Raw genomic sequence first — 20,811 nt, 5'->3', positions numbered from 1 at the left:
TTTATATTAAGTCATTTGAAAGCATAGCACATTTAAGCTTTTATAATCTTAAGTTTTTACTTACTTTTCTTACACAATATATTTTTTGATGACCTCCCCTGGAGCAGTGGTGAGCGTTGTGATCTTATCAGTGGGAGGTTTAGGCAGGGGAAATTTGGAAATTTATAATTTCGAAATGTTCTCTGGTCAGATCTGGTGGAAGGCATTGATTGGCCTTGGTTTGTTACTATGCCCTATTGTTAAAACTGAATTCAATACATGAAGCAAACTGTCCTTAGGTTTTTCGTATAGTAGCCGTTGATACAAGATTATTTAGAGCGACTTAATAGCCGAAATACAATTTTCCTTGTTCATTGACCCGGTCCATAATAAAAGTAATTATCGTAGCATATACTCTTACATATTACTTCGTTTCATTAGGGTGTCGTTTTTCCACTTTACACTTTTGTAAGCATTTAGTATTTTTGTTATCGCAGGATTATTCCTGCTTTTATAGTGTCATGAAAATTGCTACGGCCGTAGCTCTGTAGAGGCGCTACGTTTATCGGTGTTTCCAGATTCATGCGCTTTCATCTTCATTTTTCACCTTCAACTGTCTGTTTTGTTTTACACGTTAAAGTATAATCCCCTCCAATTTAAATTTTTCCCAAAGTAAATAATTTGATCAAGAATAATGTAAGTTTTTTGAATTTAGTTTCAGTTTAACTTCCGCGAAAAATGATTTCCTGAGCTAAATTAACCCCTTGTTTAAGGGAGTCTGCTAAGTTAGGTTTAGTGCTTAGCTAAGTTAAGTCTACCTCTGGTGGAATGGAATAAGCAAGCTTAACTTCTGGTGGGAAAAGGTCAGCTAAGTCAATCTCCGGTGGAAGGAAAGATTAGCAAAGTTTACCTTTGGCGAGAACAGTCCGCTTGGCTATGTTAACCTCTGGTGGAAATAGGCTAGCTATGTGTACCTATGGGGGGAACAAGCCGCTGGGCTCTGTTAATATTTCGTGGAAAGGTCAGTTAAGGTATGTGTGCTTTATAGAAGACCTCTCGCATATTTTTGGCATGGCTTCTTTGCTTATCTTTTCGGCTCTGATACGCCTCTTAGCATGAATGAAAATATTCATACTACTATTATACATGTAAATACAAAGTACACAAATGTTTGGACGCCATACAATTATTTTTATTTGTTTATTTTTTAAATAAATAAATAAATATATTGCGACAATACACACATTGCCATCTAGCCCCAAAGTAAGCGTAGCTTGTGTTATGGGTTTTAAGATGATTGATAATTTTTTTAAGAATAATAAACATAAATACTTATAATATACAGATAAACACCCAGCCACTGAAAAATATTAATGTTAAACACACAAATATTTTCACTCAGAAATTAGGGCCGCTGACCACTGCGCCAATCGGCTGTTTCATTGTTACATTGTTAAAGCAGTGTGATGCTGTATTAAGTTAAGAGCCTGTAGAAGCCGGTATGCATAAATTTAGAAGCGCTTCGATCTTCCCTGGTGTCTCTATTCCGCACCGGGGCAGATGGGACAGAAATAATGTGCAGTCGTGTTACGAAGTGGAGAGGACTGGTATGCGCAGTGTAGAATGACCTCCGGCTTGCTTGATAGAAAACTTTGAAGAAAAAGCTTGAAATGGCAGGACTCTATTTAAGAGCGTTGCAAAATAAAACGCTTCTTAAAAACACTCTTAGTTTTTTTTCATTAATCCATTTCCACTTTTTTACATTTTTCTCAAATAAAATGAAACCTTACCAAAATAATCTGTATATATTGATGTTTGTAAAAAAAGAAATAAAACACTTTAAATTTCTAAAGATTTATATTATTTAAGATGCTATTCTAAAGATTGAAGAAAGAAGACGGGACTCACGGGATGGGTCTCGTCGAGACCACGATCCATCCATGTAACTAGGTCGAAATATCAACAATTCAAAAAATATTATCGTTGTATGTACCCGTTGAACTACATTTTAGAAATGTTGATTAACCACGAAAATCTTAGTTTAAAATCTTTGACAACGGGCAGCCGTTTGGTTAAAAAAGATTTGCTATTCTATACCATATCTTATTTCACTGTGAAGAGCTTCATAGTTTACAGTTTCCAGCAATGAACGTTTGTCGGAGGATTGTATCTGTATAATTAAATAATGTAGATAAATCTAAAACTTAGAATCAACTTGATCAGACTGTTTTTTTTAATTTGTTTGTTTTTTTTTAATACTGTACAACCGTACAGTATCAATAAAATATACTGAAAGTTCGGAAACATCCAAAGGAAATGTCTAAAAAACCTAAATGGTAATTTCGTATAGGAGAGCAATGCAAGCTTTGAAATAAACACTCGGATTTATTTACATTTCGAAAGATTTCAATTTGCTGTTAAGCAAAATGGTTGCAAGTTGCATTTCATAATGAAACGCGCATTCGCCGAAAGGTCGTGAGTTCAATTAATCTAATACCGATAGTTCCGAGAAAACCGCGCGGCGCGGCTGGAATTGGTAATCATTAAGCGTAAGTTTTATCTCCTAAATACGCAATTTATAATCAATTATTAATTTACGATGAAAGAACATTTTTTTTTTAAGTATATAGACAAGTGCTTGACTGCAATCACACCTGATGGTAAATGATGATGCAGCCTAAGATGAAGCGCGCTTGCCTAGAAGATGCCTATTCACTCTTGATTTGAAGGTACCCAGATTATAGGTATCAGGGAAGACAGAAGATGGGAGGGCATTCCAGGCCAACATTCATCAATTATAACGTTTTTATTTTGATGCGAGTACAATCGAGGGGCAATTCCAGTGCATAAGAACGGTGACATCTTAGTGGCTAGGACTTTAGCCTCCCTTTTGGGGAGACTGGGTAATGGTGTCGATTTCCGGCACGTCTTTCCCGCTTTTGGAGAAATCTTTGAAGATAGGTTGGTTCAAGCTATTGATTATCACTTGTTTTGAAGGAAAACATCTTGAGGTAACATGCACGGCTGAGAAATATCCGCAGATTAGTAGATTGTCACGCCTTTGACAATATAATATTGTCACAGGCGTGTGAACTCTACTAATCTGCTCTTGAAAAGCATGCCGGACTACGGCCTACACTCTTCTCATTCTGAGAGGAGACCCGTGTCCTATAGTGATTCGCTAATGGATTGGTAATGATGGTGATGGTGATGACCATGAGGTAACCTGCATGGCTGAGAGTTCTCCATAAGGTTGTCAGTAAGCGTTTGAAGTCTTCCAATCTGCTCTTGACGAGCGTGGTGGACTACGGCCCTACCAATTCTGAGAGGTGGCCCCTGCCCTGTTGTAGACTGGTAATGAGTTAATATGGTATATGAGATTTATATATGTTTCATACGAAGGTTTAAATAAAACAAAATGTTTATCAAAAAATAAATGAAGTACAAATGTTTATTCATCGGCAGACTCTTAGTTTTAAAATTTAAACTAATCACGTGATTCGATCACTAAAAGCTTCTTAAGCTGTTAAAATTGAATAATAAATAAATTAATTAACTATTTTACATTTGAGATTCAATGCCTTTGGCACTAGCTAGACTAGTCCGTACACAATTACCTACTTAGTATTTAGTTAGTTAAATATTACAAAAGCAACACACACTATTTACAAATTTACAAAAATATACATTTATTACACTCACGTTTAGTAAAATAAGAGAGCTAGTTACAATAAGTCGAGTCCAATATTTACAATAACTTACAATATTTAAGTACATTCAAAGAATCGCTTGACTAGAAGCAAATTAAATTTGTTGAAAATATTAAGTACATTCTTGATTAACTGTCCCTATATTATTTACCTACCACAATTGACTTAAGTTTAAAATCGATTTTACCACTTTGCATGGGTTGTCAGAATATGCAGTCAAAGAAATAAACTAAAAACAAATATGAAATCCTTTCCAGGATTTCTTGTTGATCTGGTACAGATTTTAATTGGTAATTAATATTTCCCAATGGGAAGATATTTACCTTACATACTTTGTCTGTACACCTTACTTAATACAACAATACTTTAGTATGTACTCTCAACTCTGTATAGACGATACATTGTGTTTATTTTTTAAGGAGATAAATAGAGCCCCTTTTTATTTTGTTTAAGTATTGAATTTGATTTAGAACAAGCATATTATGGTAAGATATTCATTAAATGCTAATTATCCTTTACACTAATAGTAAAAAAACGACCATATCTATCACAATTTAGGAATTGCGTTTATCTCGAAACGCCCTATGCTAATGAAACAATACTGAAAAAGTGATGTCGTTGTACCTAACCTAAAATAACTTAAACAAAAAAATAGGATTGACTTATAAATTAATTAAGTACAATAAATTAATTAATAGGACTAAGTATTTTTTATGGAACATAAAGGCCAGTCAATTCACAACACCATTTGGTCCCATTTTTTTACATTAAATACATTAAACAAATAAATAACTTATTCGTAATAGTAATACTGCTTAGTTTTCTTCAATACAATTAAACTACGAGTTTACGACACATGGATCAGTCATATATATTTTTTAGGTCAATCTAGGTTCAACGAATTGGAGGGTTGACCGAGTCAGAAGATCGACCTAGGTTGAAAGAAGTCTGGTCTATATTTAAAAATTAATGAACTGGCTGATAAAATCGAATTTAACCACAATAATTGGTATTGAGAATTTATTTGTTATTTCACTGAATGGTGGCCTACGATTACATTCGGCCAAGTTACACAGTGATTCAGTAAGACGTATAAGCCCTACGAGTATATATCTTTACGGCTCGTATGGGTACGAAACATTTTTCTCCTCGAGGAAAGTACATAATATTTATCCGAGTATGGACGCACGGGTGGAAATAATAGCCCAAAAATATACCTGTAATATGAACAAGGGTAAACTTTTCTTTTGCCTTGATGCGGTGGTTCGACAGTTGAACAAGTAATTGTACCTATCCCTTGGCAGTGGATATAAATGGAGGATAAAAATTGTTTCTCCGGCCTATACTAGTAAATAGCCAAATGGCCTCAAATATTAAATATGTTTTTTAAGATTATACACAACTAACAATGATCTTTCATGAGATCATTTTAATATTTCAAATTTACTTATATATTTTGGAAAACTATTTAAGTTCATCAATCAAATCGTGTAACCTAGGTCGGCCCAGGATAGTAGGTCCATGTGCGCGACAAAACTCCTTATGTATTTACTTATTCACAACTTTGTTCTCTCACTTGGTTAAACCATTTGTCTTCTATAAAAAAGTTCAATATTTGAGTGTAAATAATTGAGTTAACTCGTCCATTGATGCGACGATTCACGTGTCTGTTTGTATGGGTCTCCATACCTACACAACATTAGCCTTGTTCACTAACTGAAGTGAATTCTTCAACGCAAAGGTCACATCCAGTGTTATCAATTTGAAGGCACCATCGATGACGTTAGGCCAAGGCACTTTTATGGTTTCCTCTGATTCTTCACAGAGTTTTCCGAGTTTTCGTAGTTCACCTTCTTCTCCTCTCACAGACGCATTTAGATGGATTCCACCTCATAGCCGGGTTCCGCTATAACAAAAGAAAATATCATTCGATCTATATACTCTCACTTGATTGAAGCGAAGATAACTTAAAGTTTGGGGGTAGGCTGAAAACTGAATGGCCATAGGTTCGAATCCATTCTCTTGGAATACTGTCGTTTTTTGCCTAAACAAGCTTTATGCTTAATTCGAGGTGAAATAAGAATTGCGCGCCTTGAGCATGTTAAGGTCAGGGGAAGTTCTCTAATGGAGCGTGCAGGATCTTAATACTAATGTCTTATCAAAGAGGTGGTCTTTGCACCTCATATCAGAGTGCCTTTAAATACAAATGATAAATTGAATATATATTTACAGAGATAAGAAGCTGAAAGTGTGAAATAGAAACGATGGATAATATTAACAAACATACAAACATAGCCCCATAAAATCACAACCCATCCCAACTAAGTCGGGAGTAAGTAATAGCAATCTATAAATGCATGAAATATAAGCCTACCTACCTAGTTCAGTTTTTATAACGCGAGATAAAAAACATTTAACGCTCTTTTAAAATATGATGTGGCTGGGACAAGTAATAGAATTTGAATGAAACAAAGTACCAAGCTAGCCTTCTAATGGTTAAAAGTATATATTTGGCGTTTTTGGAGTAGTAGGTACAGCTTATTGTGACAGAGCTTATTCTGGGAAGTACGCCAGGATGCATTGTTACAATGCTGTGTTCCGATCTGAAGGGCGTGGTTGTCGGTGTAATTATAGGCACATGAAGCTCAACACTTTCCCCTCAAGTTAATGGTCACAGGCGGCATATTGCAGAACGTGTTCCTTGCATGCCCGACGAGGTGTTACTCTGTTTATAGGCGGTTTTCTATTTCCCATCAGGTGGACCAACTGCACTAATTCCGTGTGATTTCCTGCTATACGTTGATGAGGTGTAGCATATTAAAAAGTATTATTTTATCACACCGTCATTTCAGTTCCAGGTTGAATTTCCACCTTAAACAGCATAATAACTGACTATCAGAAGAGATGGCAGTCAAGCGCTAACTTTAAGCCCTAGCAGTTCTGAAAGGTGCTACAGACGAACATTTATCTACTATATTACAATAATAAATGTATTGTCAATAACACCAAGTAAAAATAAATGAATGTTAGATATTCTTTCCTAAAAAAATAAAATAAAAATGGAACGTACAGAACAAAAAACAACAACAATGAAAGCTGTAAGAATCGAGTGTAACTTTTACATTTCTGCTGATTATTGTTAACTTTTCACGACATTTAGATACTATAGTCGTAAAAATATAATAGGCCCGTTTTGACATTTGTCATCGCGACGTAACTAGTTATGGAACCATAAGACTCTGTACTCGATACTCACGATAAATCAATTCAAGTTTGTATCAGTACTGGATTGATATTATTATGTATTGTAAAGTGTTCGTTCGTTCAAAGTATTCCTTTAACTTCACAACCAATACGCGTAACTGGCTGTTGATTATACGTCCACTTTTCAACATGTTGAAACAGAGTTAGTACTATATAAAAACAAACACAAAAATCGAGTCAAATCACTATGTTTAAATTAATGTCCAAAATAGAAGAGCCATAGTTAACGTAAAAGTAAACAATATATATCAAACTTAAACGAGCGCACAGTCAACTTTACAAGATGAGGAACGAAAAACTGCGCAGTGCGCGCGGGGACGCTTCAGTCATGTGCCGCTTGGTCAGATACATCAACTCAGACTCATTATTTAGAACCCATTTTGAGAACCAAGCTCATTCGTTGCAGTAAAAATAACTACACAATATATAATTTCGATATTCAGTAAAAAAATGGTTACAGCTCTAGTATAAAAAAAAAAAAGACTGAGAACGTAACTGTTTTCGGAACGTTTCGCAACAATTATAAATTGCATGCTACTATGAAGTAAGCGCAAAAAGAATACTCGCGATATATTCTTTCGTATTATTTAACGTCCCAAAAAAATTTACGTATTTTTTAAAACACTGTATGTAATTGATTTTTATTTTTTTGTTTCTTTCAGTTTCGTTCCAAGTTACATTCTATGGTCTTGCACAAATGTCAAAACGGGCCTATTACATTTTTACGACTATAATAACTAATAGTTGATCCGGGCTCTGGTCACAAAATAATCGAACCATGACAAATGCATGAGAGGACAGATGTGACAGATTAGCAAATTATAAAGCAATTATCAATAAATCAGTACCTGTCATCGCATACAAATGTGTCACGTTGACAGCTCTGACTGCCAAGAAGTATGAGACGAAAAATGGCTAAAAAACTTAAAGTATCATCCCTTGAGCTTTTAATGATTCTTCAGAGGAGCATTTTTCGCATATATTGAAATTTACGTTAACTCTAGTGAGACAGTTTTTTTTTATGTAAAAGTTACACTGAAATCTTTGTAAGACAAGGGATGTCAGCACTCAGCACGGCATTCAGACAAAACGCGACACGACGCGACTCGGCGACCATCGGAAGAAAGTACACCAACTACCGATGGTTACTCGTATTCTAACATTTTACAATATGAACTATTATTTTAAAAACATTCATGCAAGAAAAAAAAAGTGTCAATAAAAAAAATGCAAAAAATAAATCGAATGAAAAAGAAAAAAATGCAAGCTAATTGTACTGATTTGTTTATATACAAAACTGAGCCTTAACTTTAACTTATTACATGGTTGGTATACGTGGATGATTCTCAGATACAGCCTGGAGTTAAGAAATAGGCTTTATGAGGCCCTAGTCACTTTTTACTACAGCCGCATTGAAGCAGCATCTTGGGTCTCTGCTCTAAATCTATCACCATTCTATGAGAGAGAAGTCCTTTGCCCATCAGGGAAATTAAACAGCTGAGTAAGAGCGAGCGATTCCAAATTATCAGACATTCAGTGTCCTGGGAGTTTTCCTGTAATATTTTGATTAAGCAACTTAACAGTCGCTAATCCCGTATCCCATACAAACTGTCACGCTGACAAGCTCGTGTTGGTAGCACCACGTATGCTGTAGTCGTATGCTTAATGCTAGACATGCCAACAACTAAGCAGGTCTTTAATGGCAACACTATAATTTTAAAGTGTTTTAAAGTTACAACAAATCATTAAAGAGATGTAAGTAGGTATTAACGCAACCAACTTTCATGGGAATTACATACTAATCATACTAAAATTACATACTGTCATTATTTTATGCTGTAACTAAGCAACCAATTGACCAGATTTTTGGGTATACCAGGAATGAAACGGTTCCGAAGGGATCTGTAAAAAACTGTATAAATCGCGAACAAAAGCTAGTAGATAATAATAGGACCTTAAATATTTTGTACGAAACAGAATCAGCACATATGTTAAAAAAAAGATTAAAATAAAAAAAAACGTTAACATCGAAGTTGTAAAGTTAAAAGCATGCGTGCCGTACCACACCTACGTTAGTGTCACAGACATCCATCGTCTTACGCACCTGCTTGAGGCAGCTCCGCCTTTCCTTCATGTTGGGGCATTGACAGTTGCACTTACGAGGATTGAACACCCTCGGCGAGGAGCACTCCCGGGTGGGCACGGCGCACCCGCAGCCGCAACTGTGGTGCACCTCCACGGGGTATGTGGCGCAGGTCTCCTTGAGCGTCTTCAGGTTTGATATTCGCACCTGTACCGAACAATTACACCATAACATTAAAAAATTTAACATTTTAACTCTACCGTCTATACCTATACATCTTTGAAATCTGCACTAAAATTTAAGAAAAAGAACGGCATTGTTCTCGAAATAGAAATTAAATTTACGCATTCAAAATTAGCACTCATATTTTATGAGTGCTAATTTTGAATTCAACCATCTTTCAGACTTTATTAGGAATATATAAAATAAAAAAGAAATTTAATAAAAGTTAAAAAAAATACTGGAGCAAAATAAAAAATGAAGTGAAAATTATTAATCTAACGATACAGTATTAATATTAATTAATATTAATATTGGGCTAAAACGTTGTGTAGTCGTTATTTTCGTTTAGATTTTTGAATTGAATATAATTGACTTAAATGAAGTAATAATAAACTAGGTCGACGACCTAACGTGCTATTCTAGGCACTGAAGTGTAAGCGAGATTCGTACTTCTGAAGTTAAGTAGTTTTAAGTTGTTTCAAATACATTATACGATGATCTGGATGGATATAATGATGTTATCTAAACATAGTACTGATAATACATAATAGAAAACAAACATCATAACCACCTGATTGCTTGAGTCAGTGATGTGTATGGGAATTATGTCATTATTATCATTAGTGACATAGCATTGCGCAACCCATTACCAATAGAGCAAGAGCAACCGCAAGCCACAGACTTTTGATCGGCTAATCTAAAAAAAAATGAGCCGTTACCGGGCGCTTGGCAGATGTAACATGAAAACTATTTTATAAAATATAAATGGTTTGACTGATTTAATGAATTAAATATTGCATAATCAAACACAAAACATCGTATGAAAAGGAAGCCAACTGGCGTCGTATAAGAATTAACCCCGCAGAAGTCTGCAGTTTGCGGTTGCTTGAAGACGGATTTTCAATGATTCAAATATGTTAATTAATATTATCATATTTAAATAAGACGTGACATATTATCAAAATATATTATTACTTGTTTTGCGTCTCAATGACGAATTGCATCGTAATATGTGCGTTATGTAACTATATACGGATAATATAATATTACGAGTAGGTACGTTACCACTAACTGACTTTTTTGAATGACTGATGTGACTAAGGAACGATAAAGTTACAAGTTAGTAATATTTTTTTTAGTCAAAAATGATGTTACAACTGTAATCAATATTATCGTACACCAATATTTTTATTTAATTATTTATTTTACGAAACGCATCGTAAAATACATATGGCTGGTTCCTTTTATCCCACTTCTGATGTTATAACTTCAGATGTGGTAAAATGCATGGAAACAATGTAAAGCAATATTAATAACTAAAATGGCCGGGGCTTTAACACAAGTACGGAACTCAGATTAAGATCTATTTCTGATAATTGCCTTCTTAAGACTAACAAAGTAGCTATTAAAGAGATAAGGAGAATGACCTCTCTTTCTTACCCACTGTGTTAAAGAAAAGTCGCTTACTTGATATCGTGTGCACCTGGAAATATTGTGTAAGACTCATGAAAGGTTGTAGGTCTGTTTGTATATTTTTATTATATCTAATTAGGGCCAAATGAAAAGGGCATTTTTTTTCATCGCGACATAGTACCTCCTACCTACTGAGTTTATTTATGAAATAAGAAGAGTACTTATAGAAATTGAATTCGAGGACACTCTATATTTATCTTATTTTAAATTTCAAATGTGTTTTTGGGGACTAGTGTCCGTTTTATTTTCCAGTGACTAACTTGTAACAAAATTTATCAGATTTATACCCGTCTATGGTCTAGCTTAAGGAATAGAGTGTCTAAGTGTTCCCATCGATAGATCTCACGGTTGTCTCTGGGACTACTTAGAAGCAAATGAGCAAGTGTGTCAAGGATGCACTTGAACGAGCCAAGTCGAGACAAACAGATATCGTTTGTCCATTTGGCTTGATTACTTTGTCAAATAGTAGACGAACTATGAAGTGTGAACTTTAGTAAGACATCAAGTGATTAAGTTATATGCTATTTAACGTTCTAACACTACGCTTTCACAAGTTAATCTAACTTTAGTTCGTTTTTAAAATATGCTCAGAGATGATGATAACCTAAAAAAAACTCGGCAAATTCTATTGTGGGCTTTGTCGTTTAAACCAGGGCGCGGACCAAGACGATGACCCATCTGATGTTTTGTGCAAAACCTTCTTCCATAACTTTCCCTATCGTTGCCCATCAACAGAGCAACACTTGCAGCAGGGCTAGCACAGGCAAGAGACAAAAATTACATCCCCCGATTATATCCCCTGACATGGGATATAACCAACGTGCCCACCTGCTAAACCACGGGAACATGGAATAGGAGAAATTTACCCCCATTTATTATTACATATGTATTATTTGGATATCAATTCCACATGTGCGCCAGTGTTCTGAGAGTTGATAAAGCTGTGGGAGAAGATAAATTTTTATGCTTTCCCCGGGGATATAATTGTCTCCTGCCCAAGCTAGCCGTGCTGATGTTTTGTGCGAAACCTTTTGTCTATAACTTTGTCTTTCATTGCCCGTAAGCAGAGCAATAATTACAGGGCATGCTAGGAGCACGTTCGCCAACTTGCCGCAATGCGTCCATCAATCTTAGGCGTAGGTGCCTGTAATACAGCAACACACAGTTTTCAGCAACTTACCGGTATGTGCTCTATGGTTTTGTTGGTGCCCACGCAGCGGGAGCCCTCGGGTCCGTGGTCGCACAGCCCCACGCAGCGCTTGACCCACACCGCGCTCGGCACCACCTGGGGAAATACGCACACGTCACTAAAGCTAGGGGTGTCGCCTACAATCTTCGAATTCATATTACAAGCTATGAGCGAGCGATATATACTCGTCTACTTTCCAAATATAAAGTGTTTTTTTAGATTGCCTTCTTCACTTATAGGCGGATCAACATAATTGTTGACAGTAAAAAGACACTTAAAACGCTGAAAGTTGCCCAGGCTACTTTTTAGCCTGGGATTACTAACACCCTCAAAATAAATACAAAAGAAAGTTGTTTATTGTTTTTAAAAAAAATGTTTCAAAGTTAATATTATGTTTTCATTTTGATTCAATATATCCTCTCTCGAACGACTGGACTGATTTTATTTTATTTATGGTTCCTAACAGTATGTGATGAACGCCAGCTAAATCTTTAATAGCCATTTACCATGTTTCTATTTGCCTGAAAACTTTGCTAATGTATTTTTTACTATACAACCAATCACCATGTTTGCGAGGCAAATTGTCTCACCAGTCCTGTAACACTTCAAGTATTGGTGAGGCTTTGTAATAATTACTACGTTTTTTTTTGCCTTTTTTTATGATATACTAACAGAAGTTTTTTGGTCTCGTTGTTTACTGTGGCACTAACATCATTATAAGGCTCAGTTAAACAAATAAAAAAAATATATAAAAAATAACACCAGGGTAGGTTTTTAGAATCGTTTATGTTCAAGTTGTGATCCTTATAAGTGATAAGACCGCCTTTGTTACAAAAAATTTAATTACTTGTTGCTTTGGTCTTTTTTTATTTATTTCTGTTTTGTTCTTGAATGATGTATGAGATATTTCTTATTTGATTTGATTAATTTTATTGTATAGTTCTTGTGGCAACCCTAACCCATCGTTTCGGAAGCGGATTTTCTCACGCATTAATGACTGCCTTCACGGATGTAGGCGACATTGTGATGGTCCACGTCTTGAATAATCAAATATTTGAACCTCGCGTCAGTTAATTAAATTTATTAGGCAAATTACTCCATTCTATTACTTAGATTAGGGGACCATACGTTAAATAATTCTTTAACTCTCTATATAGCGTTAAACACCGTAGGATATACTTTTTGAACCTATTTAGGACTTACTTATAAGGTTCCAACTCTTCATTCAAATAATGTCAAATATAATGCTATAAAAAAATCTATTTGATATATTTTTAATAATGTTTTGTATTTGTCTGTATATAAAAGATTGTTAAATTGTAAAACGATGTTGGAAAAGAGCAACTGCTGAGTTTCTTGCCGGCTTCTTCTCGGTAGAATCTGCCTTCCGAACCGGTGGTAAAGTCACTACAAACAGACATACTTGACGTTTCAAAAGTGCTTATATTAGGTCTACTTGAAATAAACGAAATTTGAATTATGATTTCTTTCAACGAACCTATTAAGAAAATTATTCCCGGTAGGTGAGCTTTTTTATTGGGGAAAATAATTAAAGTACATCTGTTAAAGTGTACTGTTGTTACGTAATTAATGAGCATTGATTTCATGAGATTATCAAAGGAGAGTTACTACAAAATTGAAACACTACGCTACTCGGCCGGCACTACACACTGCGCCAATCGGCCTACAAAAGTGTGGCATGAAAAAGCAGTCTCTTCCAGAAGTAATGCATTGACGGCTCCCGAACGTTCAATGAAGATATGGAGAAGGTTTTTAGTCGGTCAACATTTCCAATGGTGTCGTGAGAACAAGTTGCTGCAATCTATTTTGGGGACGGATTTCTTAATGAAGTGTTATCTTTGTGCAAACATTTGCGTTATTGCTAAATCTACTTACTACGTAGAACACTACGTAGGTTAATACGTGCGTTGATTCGAAAGTCAATAGAATTAAGTCCGTTATATTAAAACCACATGACTCAGCGGCGTTCATAGGGTTATCAACCAGGGTAGGTAATAGAGAAGCGAAAATACTAAACGGTAACATATCTCAAATGACGGCCGATTGGCGCAGTTTGCCGCGACCCTGCTTTCTAAGCCCAAGGAAATGGGTTCGATTCCCACAACTGGAAAATGTTTGTGTGATGAGCATGAATGTTTTTCAGTGTCTGGGTGTTTATATGTATTTTCTAAGTATTTATGTATATAATTCATAAAAATATTCATCAGGCATCTTAGTACCCATAACACAAGCTACGCTTACCTTTGGGCTAGAATGCGATGTGTGTACTGTCGTAGTATATTTAGTATATTTTATCTCTCTAGTATTGTATTTAGTAATCAATGTTTTATGAATATAAGAAGTAAGCGACACTTCAAGTACTTAGGTACTGAGTACCTAATATTATAAATATGAAAGTGTCTTTTTTGTTTGTCTCTTCAAATCAGTCAGTAATGTAACAAAAGATTGTCAAAATTAGACTTAGCCCTCGACTGCAATCTCACGTGGTGAGAGTGCAGTCGAGTGGCAGTGTTAGATGGTAGCTAAGGTAGAAGTATGTTACGGTATGGCAGTGATTTTTAAACCAGTACGTTTAAATATAACCCCACAGTTTCTAAACGGCATCGTACCGGAACGGTCGTTATCAGTAGGTAACTAGCCACGGCCAACGCAAAAGCCTCCAGAAATTTCATAAATTATAACTTCCCAATTTGACCTGCCGGCAATCGAATCCGGAACCTTCCGATTTTAAGACCACAGCACTAACCACTGCGGGAGCATACGCTTCAGCTAATCCAGCCTGTGCACCCTGGGATATTAAAAGCCTGATGATGACGATTATGGTTGAATGGACTCATGCTTATAAGGCCACTATCAGAAAGTAGATAAATATTAGCTTAATTACTATGAGTTTATTACTACAAGGAATCTTTATACGTAATATCGAGTTATCTTAGAAGTAGGTACTCGTATCAGTAACAATTTGAGGATATGATTTCATTGCGAGCGTTGCGAAATATCAATTATAACCACTCTCATTAGATAAGTCCACGTTATCAGTACATTTAAAACAATTTACTTGCGCTCATTTGTGGGTTTTTCGAGTCATAAAGTAATTGATAATTATCATCGCCTGCATCCATTTGATTTAATTAAACCATTTTGATAATTACAAACATGTGTACCATTGCATTAACATTAACTGGCGAAACAAGTGGGTGAAAAAAAAGTACATGAAAAAGTCTAAAATTAGATAGCTATATACAAGGTTAGCATGGGCTGTGGACATTTTTTTACGGGGAAAGGACAAAAGGACAAAATGTATATCTTCCCTCTCTGAGTTAGACACACCGGATATAATAATATCCTAATAGAAGTAAAGTAAAGGTAGAAGTTTACACCTACTCGACATTACACGCCTGTTACGTAGACGTCAAACGGGCGTAAACTTCTATTTCTGCATTAAAATATCCATCCAGTGGTTTGGTTCAGTTAATTCAGGAAAATGCAATGAAAGCAACCCAATATCGTTATATTTTAAGACTTAATAAGCTTTGATTTGAAACGTCATTTGTCTATTCGTAGTGCATTTACTGTTGGTTTGGACCGCAGACTCCAAAAAGAAGAAGCCAGTTAAGACAGTCTCACTTCACAACCACGGAATGTTGCTAGCTCACAAAAGTTTCCCGTTTTCCCCATTTTATGTTCAACTTTAAGAACATTAGAGGTATAATATAGGTAAATAATGAATGTCAACTGTTGAATGGAATAAAGTGACTCTTCGAGAAACACTACTAAAGTGGAGTGGTTTTTGATGCTTCAATATAAGTCGTATACACGGCTTCCGTATGTTTCTAATTCTGTGGTTATAAATATAGAAGTTACTTAAACCTTGAAAGTTGTGTTTTCGACCGTAGCTTCGGTTTTTAAATTGACCGATAGAATATTGAACAAGTTTCACCGCTCCATTTATCAACAATAGAAAAATCAATGGTCGATTCAAAAAACATATTTATAAACACTGAAACAGGAAAAAGTTTAGGAATAAGATACCATTGTCATTCTAAGCGAAAGGTCCTGGGATCCTTTTCCATTTGGGAAATTGGCAAACAATGTTGGATTTGGTGAAAAAAACTCACTTGCATATACGAGCTTTGAGGCTTCAGCTCAACGAAGACGTCTTTAGGTTCCCCGCATTTTGATTTACTGAGAATTTCATTTCTTCTGTCTTCATGTGCACCGCACGACACTGCAGACAAAACCATCGGATTAATTTTATCATCATCTGCATTGATATTATAAAGCGGAAATGTTTGTATATTTGAGAGCAAATTCAAACTCTTTATTTGGAAAAAATATGGTAGGTACTAAACACTTATAAACAGATGTTTGACATTTTGTCTCACGCAAATTTTGTCGTTCACTACGACGTCCAAATATTGAGGTTAATTAAAAAGCATAACATTAAATATAATGTCAGTATACGTAATTAGGTATATATCTCCTAATTACCTAAATTCCTATTTTTTTTTATATTAATAGCGGGCGAACGAGCAAGTGGGTCACCTGATGATAAGTGATCACCAAACATCTGCAGCACCAGAGGAGCCACGGATGCGTTGCCGGCTTTTAAGGAATTTCTTTATCCGCCCCTTGAATAACCGTAGATTGTATTTTTGAGGAAACACATCAGATGCGAGATTTTTCCATAATTTGCAAGTGCGCGGTAGAAATGATCAGGTATTTCGAATAGTAGAAGAATACCAGGCATCCAGATGATGAGGGTGGAATTTTATTTCTACGGCGTGAGGTGCGGTCAGAGAACACGGAAGGAGGTGATTACTACAAGTCCTAATAACTAAAAGTGCTTATAAAGTAGGCCTACTTGAAATAAATGAATTTTGCACCCGTTTATTAGGATTGCTAGTGAGCCTACTACTCGGACCACGGCGATCATAGTAAAGATAGATGAATTATTGCTCTAACCAGGTTATGACGTGAGATAGTGATAACATGCTCGTAAGTACACCCGGCTAAGCTAGTTGTCGGCTTCTTCTTAGACCACAGGCACTTTCGGAAACCCCGTACCATGTACTTTCGCTTACTACGCATTCCTTACGATTTTTATATATTTCATTGTAGACTTATACTTCTATAAATAGCACTATGATAAAGATAAATTATTTAGAAAGCCAATGCCGCTTACAGAATCATGAAAGGTGGGATGGATATTTTTTTATACGCAATTCCCCAAAAAGTGTCGTAAATGTCAAAATTTAAAAAAAAGAACGGCTTCCAAATATGAACTTTTTGAAACTGACATTTAGATTTCTTCGTTAGTTGAAAGTTTTTTTTTTTACGTTTCTGAATTATTTGATAATGCATAATATTAGGCAGTCATTTATAATTTATTAATTAAAATTGTGCACAATCTGTATTATTATAACAAATGTCTATAATTTTTTTTTTATTAAGATATTTTTTTTCATGTAAATATATTTTTATATGTTAAAAGGTTAATAATGCAAGCATCAAAAGCGACATCTGTGGGCCTATAATGGGTTATAAAGAAACATTTGGATGCGTTTGTAGAGCTCCGTTGAGTACTGTAGTATTATTTATCTGGAAAGCACCTGGTTTGATTCCCGGCGTGGGCCATGTAGGAATTGACAACTGATCGGTCAAGTTAAAGATTATTTTTTATTAGTTCTTTTTATAACTAGTGCAATTTAGTTTTTATTTTCATAAAACTAAATTAGTGAAATGCAAATAATTTAAGCTGAACCGTAATGAAAGTATTTTCATTATCACTCACTTTTGAAAAGGGAATTTCTCTAAAGACCATCTAATTTTTGTACTGATAAGATAAGCTATATATGGTGAGCCATCCGTCAGCCTAAAGTGGGCCAGCGGGGTGGGTCTATACTCTGAACTCCTCACTTCTGTAAGCGATTAAGCCTGTGGGACTTTAAACGCCATAATGCTGATGATGATAATAATTTACTGTAAGTCATTTACTTAAATCTGTTGAGGAGTTCGATCAGAGGAGAATCAATATCAGAACTGTACTAAACTTATATGAAACTTCACTAGAAGGAATACCACGGATTATTCAAATTAAAAGGATTATTCGCATAAAACATCGATAAGCTTAGTCGTTAAATAATCAAAGTCAAAGTCAAAGTCAAAAATTTTCGAATAGGCACATAGATGGCACTTTTGATGCGTACATTACATGTAAAATATGATATAGAAGTGATTTAATGGCGATAACTAAATTCGTCAACTTAAAACTAAAGCTACGAGGGTTCCAAACGCGCCCTAGTCTAAGAAGACGCCAACAACAAACTTAGCCGGTTGTTATTTTTTTTGTTATCACCATATCACATTGTCATTTAAAACTATAAAAAAAGCAACCTGGTAAGAGCAATAATTTACACCTAAGGATTTGTATCGTTGACGTAGTCCTTAATACTATAATAGAATCTAAAACTAAGTTCTGAATGTTAAAGAAAGCTTATTTATTCGTAATAGTTGATACACGAGCACAATGTTTGTAAAAGTTAAACCTTTAAAGAATTCGGTACCACAAAATTGTGCATGAAACTGGTTTATGAACAACCTCGATGTCGCAATAGTCAACTTATCGCTTATCGAACAATTTGACGCGGCTATCATAAGTAGCACACGAGTTGCATCAGCTACTGAGGCTACTCTACTTGTCGTTTATACTCATTTAGTAGTCAGTCATTAGTAGCAATTTTCCCATCGAACTTGAGGCAAGGGATGATATGCTTATAAAAAATTCACCCTCGTAGATAAATTTATGCGGCACGTGACTGTTCGAGAAAATCAAACAAAATGCACCACTAAATGTATATAAAATGAGTTCATTTCAAGATGACCTATTTTTGATGTTGAAGATTTTCCTGGTGCAGTGATAACGAGGTTCCGGGCTTATAAGAAATTCACTTAGATTTTTTTTTATATAAAAAGATTTTAATGAAATTTGGTACAAAGCAACTTTAGGTTAGTTCTTACTATTCTTCTTAGTTAGTTCCCCGCAAATCTCAGTTTCCAACGCACGAAGTTGCGGGAATCAATTAAGTTGTCAAATTTCTGATAAGGCTTCAAGTTCATCCCAAAACTTTATGTAAAACAATTTGGAACGACGCAAGTTGTCTAGACATTCCATTTATGGGTATACAGTATGAATACCTTATGAACTTTCATACCCTTGCCCCTTTCACTTAACGAACTTCCTTTTCAGATTTCATGACTTATCATCAGGTAAGTACTCAACCAAGCGCCAACTTGTTGATTATTTCCTAAATTTCAAAATCTAGAATAAGAAAAGTTACTTTTGCTGATTGAACGAAATCTCAGAATTTCATCAGATATATTTTCAATTAATTAAAAATTCGCAAGGGTTAAAGTCGCACCTTTTTTGATTTGATTCTGTTCCGTTTCCTCCTTCGGGAACCTCGGGTTGGGTCTGAAAGCGGTCACTGTCACCACAAAAACCAGGAGCACTAATATTCTCTCCATTTCTTTTCACTTCACTTATTTCACTGATATAAACTTTTTTAATTGCACTAATTAAAAACTGTTGCAAATTTTGTATTTAATCACTTGATTATTTTTTTTTTTTTTTTTCTACACACAGGTATTTGATTATTTCGAGTTAAAATGAAAGTTACGCATCGACAATCCGCTGGTAGGTTCGCACACGTGCTGCTCGTTTGGCGGTCTAGTGATTAGTGGTTGGTGGTGCTGCGATTGTCTATTATAAAGCCTGACTCAACGGGTGTAGGCTTGGCGGTCAAGCCCGCCGCGGTGACGTCACGTTGCGTGACGCCGCCGACGTCGCTATTTGCACAGCTGACTCGCTACGTCAGGTGACGTTCGCCGAAACCCACCGGAATCTCTGCATACCTTGCAAGGTGCAAAAAGCACCTCTCATCGAAGGAGAGAAGCGATAGCTACCTTTTTAAACGAGTGAATGTAATTTTATTTTACACCACGGAGAAAATAACTGTAGTGCTTGTAATGCGAACCAGTTTAATGAAAGAGATTAAATGTCTCTACTATACTTGTAGAGTTACTACAACCGGCTGGGTAAGAACTAAGATTTAAATAGTTTAGGGACACTAGTCAATGTTGAGGACTGCCGGACTGTCTTCCTCGACTACGCTTTGAAAATATTCAAGAGGGTAGCTGGGGCTAATGGGTCCTCTATATAGCTCATTTTTTGATAAGTTAGTTAGTTGTAAAGATTAGCTTTAAATTTAATATATATATATATATATATATATATATGTTAGAGTAAAATATGTTACATTATAAATAGTACCTAAATATTAATTTTGATTACACACACGTTTCCCGTTTGCAGCATTATGAAGAACCCAAGACCGCTCTTTGCATATAAAGTCCTACTTAATGAAAAAGTGCCGTAGGACAAATTCTACAGTCTTTCCGGGGACGAGTAGCTCAATTTATTCAATTATAGTAGGTACAATTGTTTTTTTTTGTCGTCGTCGTTGTGTCGTCTAAATTTGTTCCCTCAACAAAGGTAGTGTGCCACAGATCTCTCTAGAGATCTTGCAAGCTACTGTGTTTCCAGGCTCTACTTACATCTTACGTAACTATGTATCAAAGTTTTCAACAAGCACGTTTTCGTTCAAACAAGTATTTTAAGTGAAGAGGCTCTATGTTAAATTTCATCAAGATAAGCAGATAGGTTCAGCTTTGAAATGGAACAGACAAACGTGTAGATACTTTCGCGTTTATAATATTCGTAAGGATTATCTTGATCGTAAACCTTTCCAAGCCCGGGTTACAAAGAACGATTGTGTTAGGTTTTACAAGGGGCCTTTAAGCATCTCTTG

The 20,811-nt window shown here is 35.4% G+C and overlaps 1 protein-coding gene across 2 annotated transcripts; it reads right to left on the bottom strand.

Moving 5' to 3' along the window:
* Positions 1-3,446: 3,446 nt before the first annotated feature.
* LOC120623797 (balbiani ring protein 3) lies at positions 3,447-19,659 on the bottom strand. 2 transcript variants are annotated; one of them, XM_039890044.1, is made up of 5 exons: positions 19,363-19,659; positions 16,060-16,169; positions 11,912-12,016; positions 9,058-9,243; positions 3,447-5,595 (listed from the first exon to the last, which is right to left on the bottom strand). In XM_039890044.1, the coding sequence occupies exons 1-5, from the start codon at positions 19,466-19,468 to the stop codon at positions 5,536-5,538; spliced, it is 567 nt and encodes a 188-aa protein (XP_039745978.1). In that variant the 5' UTR covers positions 19,469-19,659; the 3' UTR covers positions 3,447-5,535. The 2 variants fall into 2 exon arrangements, with proteins under 2 accessions (XP_039745978.1, XP_039745979.1); XM_039890045.1 differs by having other exon boundaries at positions 9,114-9,243.
* Between the last annotated feature and the right edge of the window lie 1,152 nt (positions 19,660-20,811).

Source organism: Pararge aegeria, chromosome 5, assembly GCF_905163445.1.
Source record: "Pararge aegeria chromosome 5, ilParAegt1.1, whole genome shotgun sequence".
NCBI classification, from domain to species: domain Eukaryota; kingdom Metazoa; phylum Arthropoda; class Insecta; order Lepidoptera; family Nymphalidae; genus Pararge; species Pararge aegeria.
This window is presented reverse-complemented; position numbering and strand designations above follow the sequence as displayed.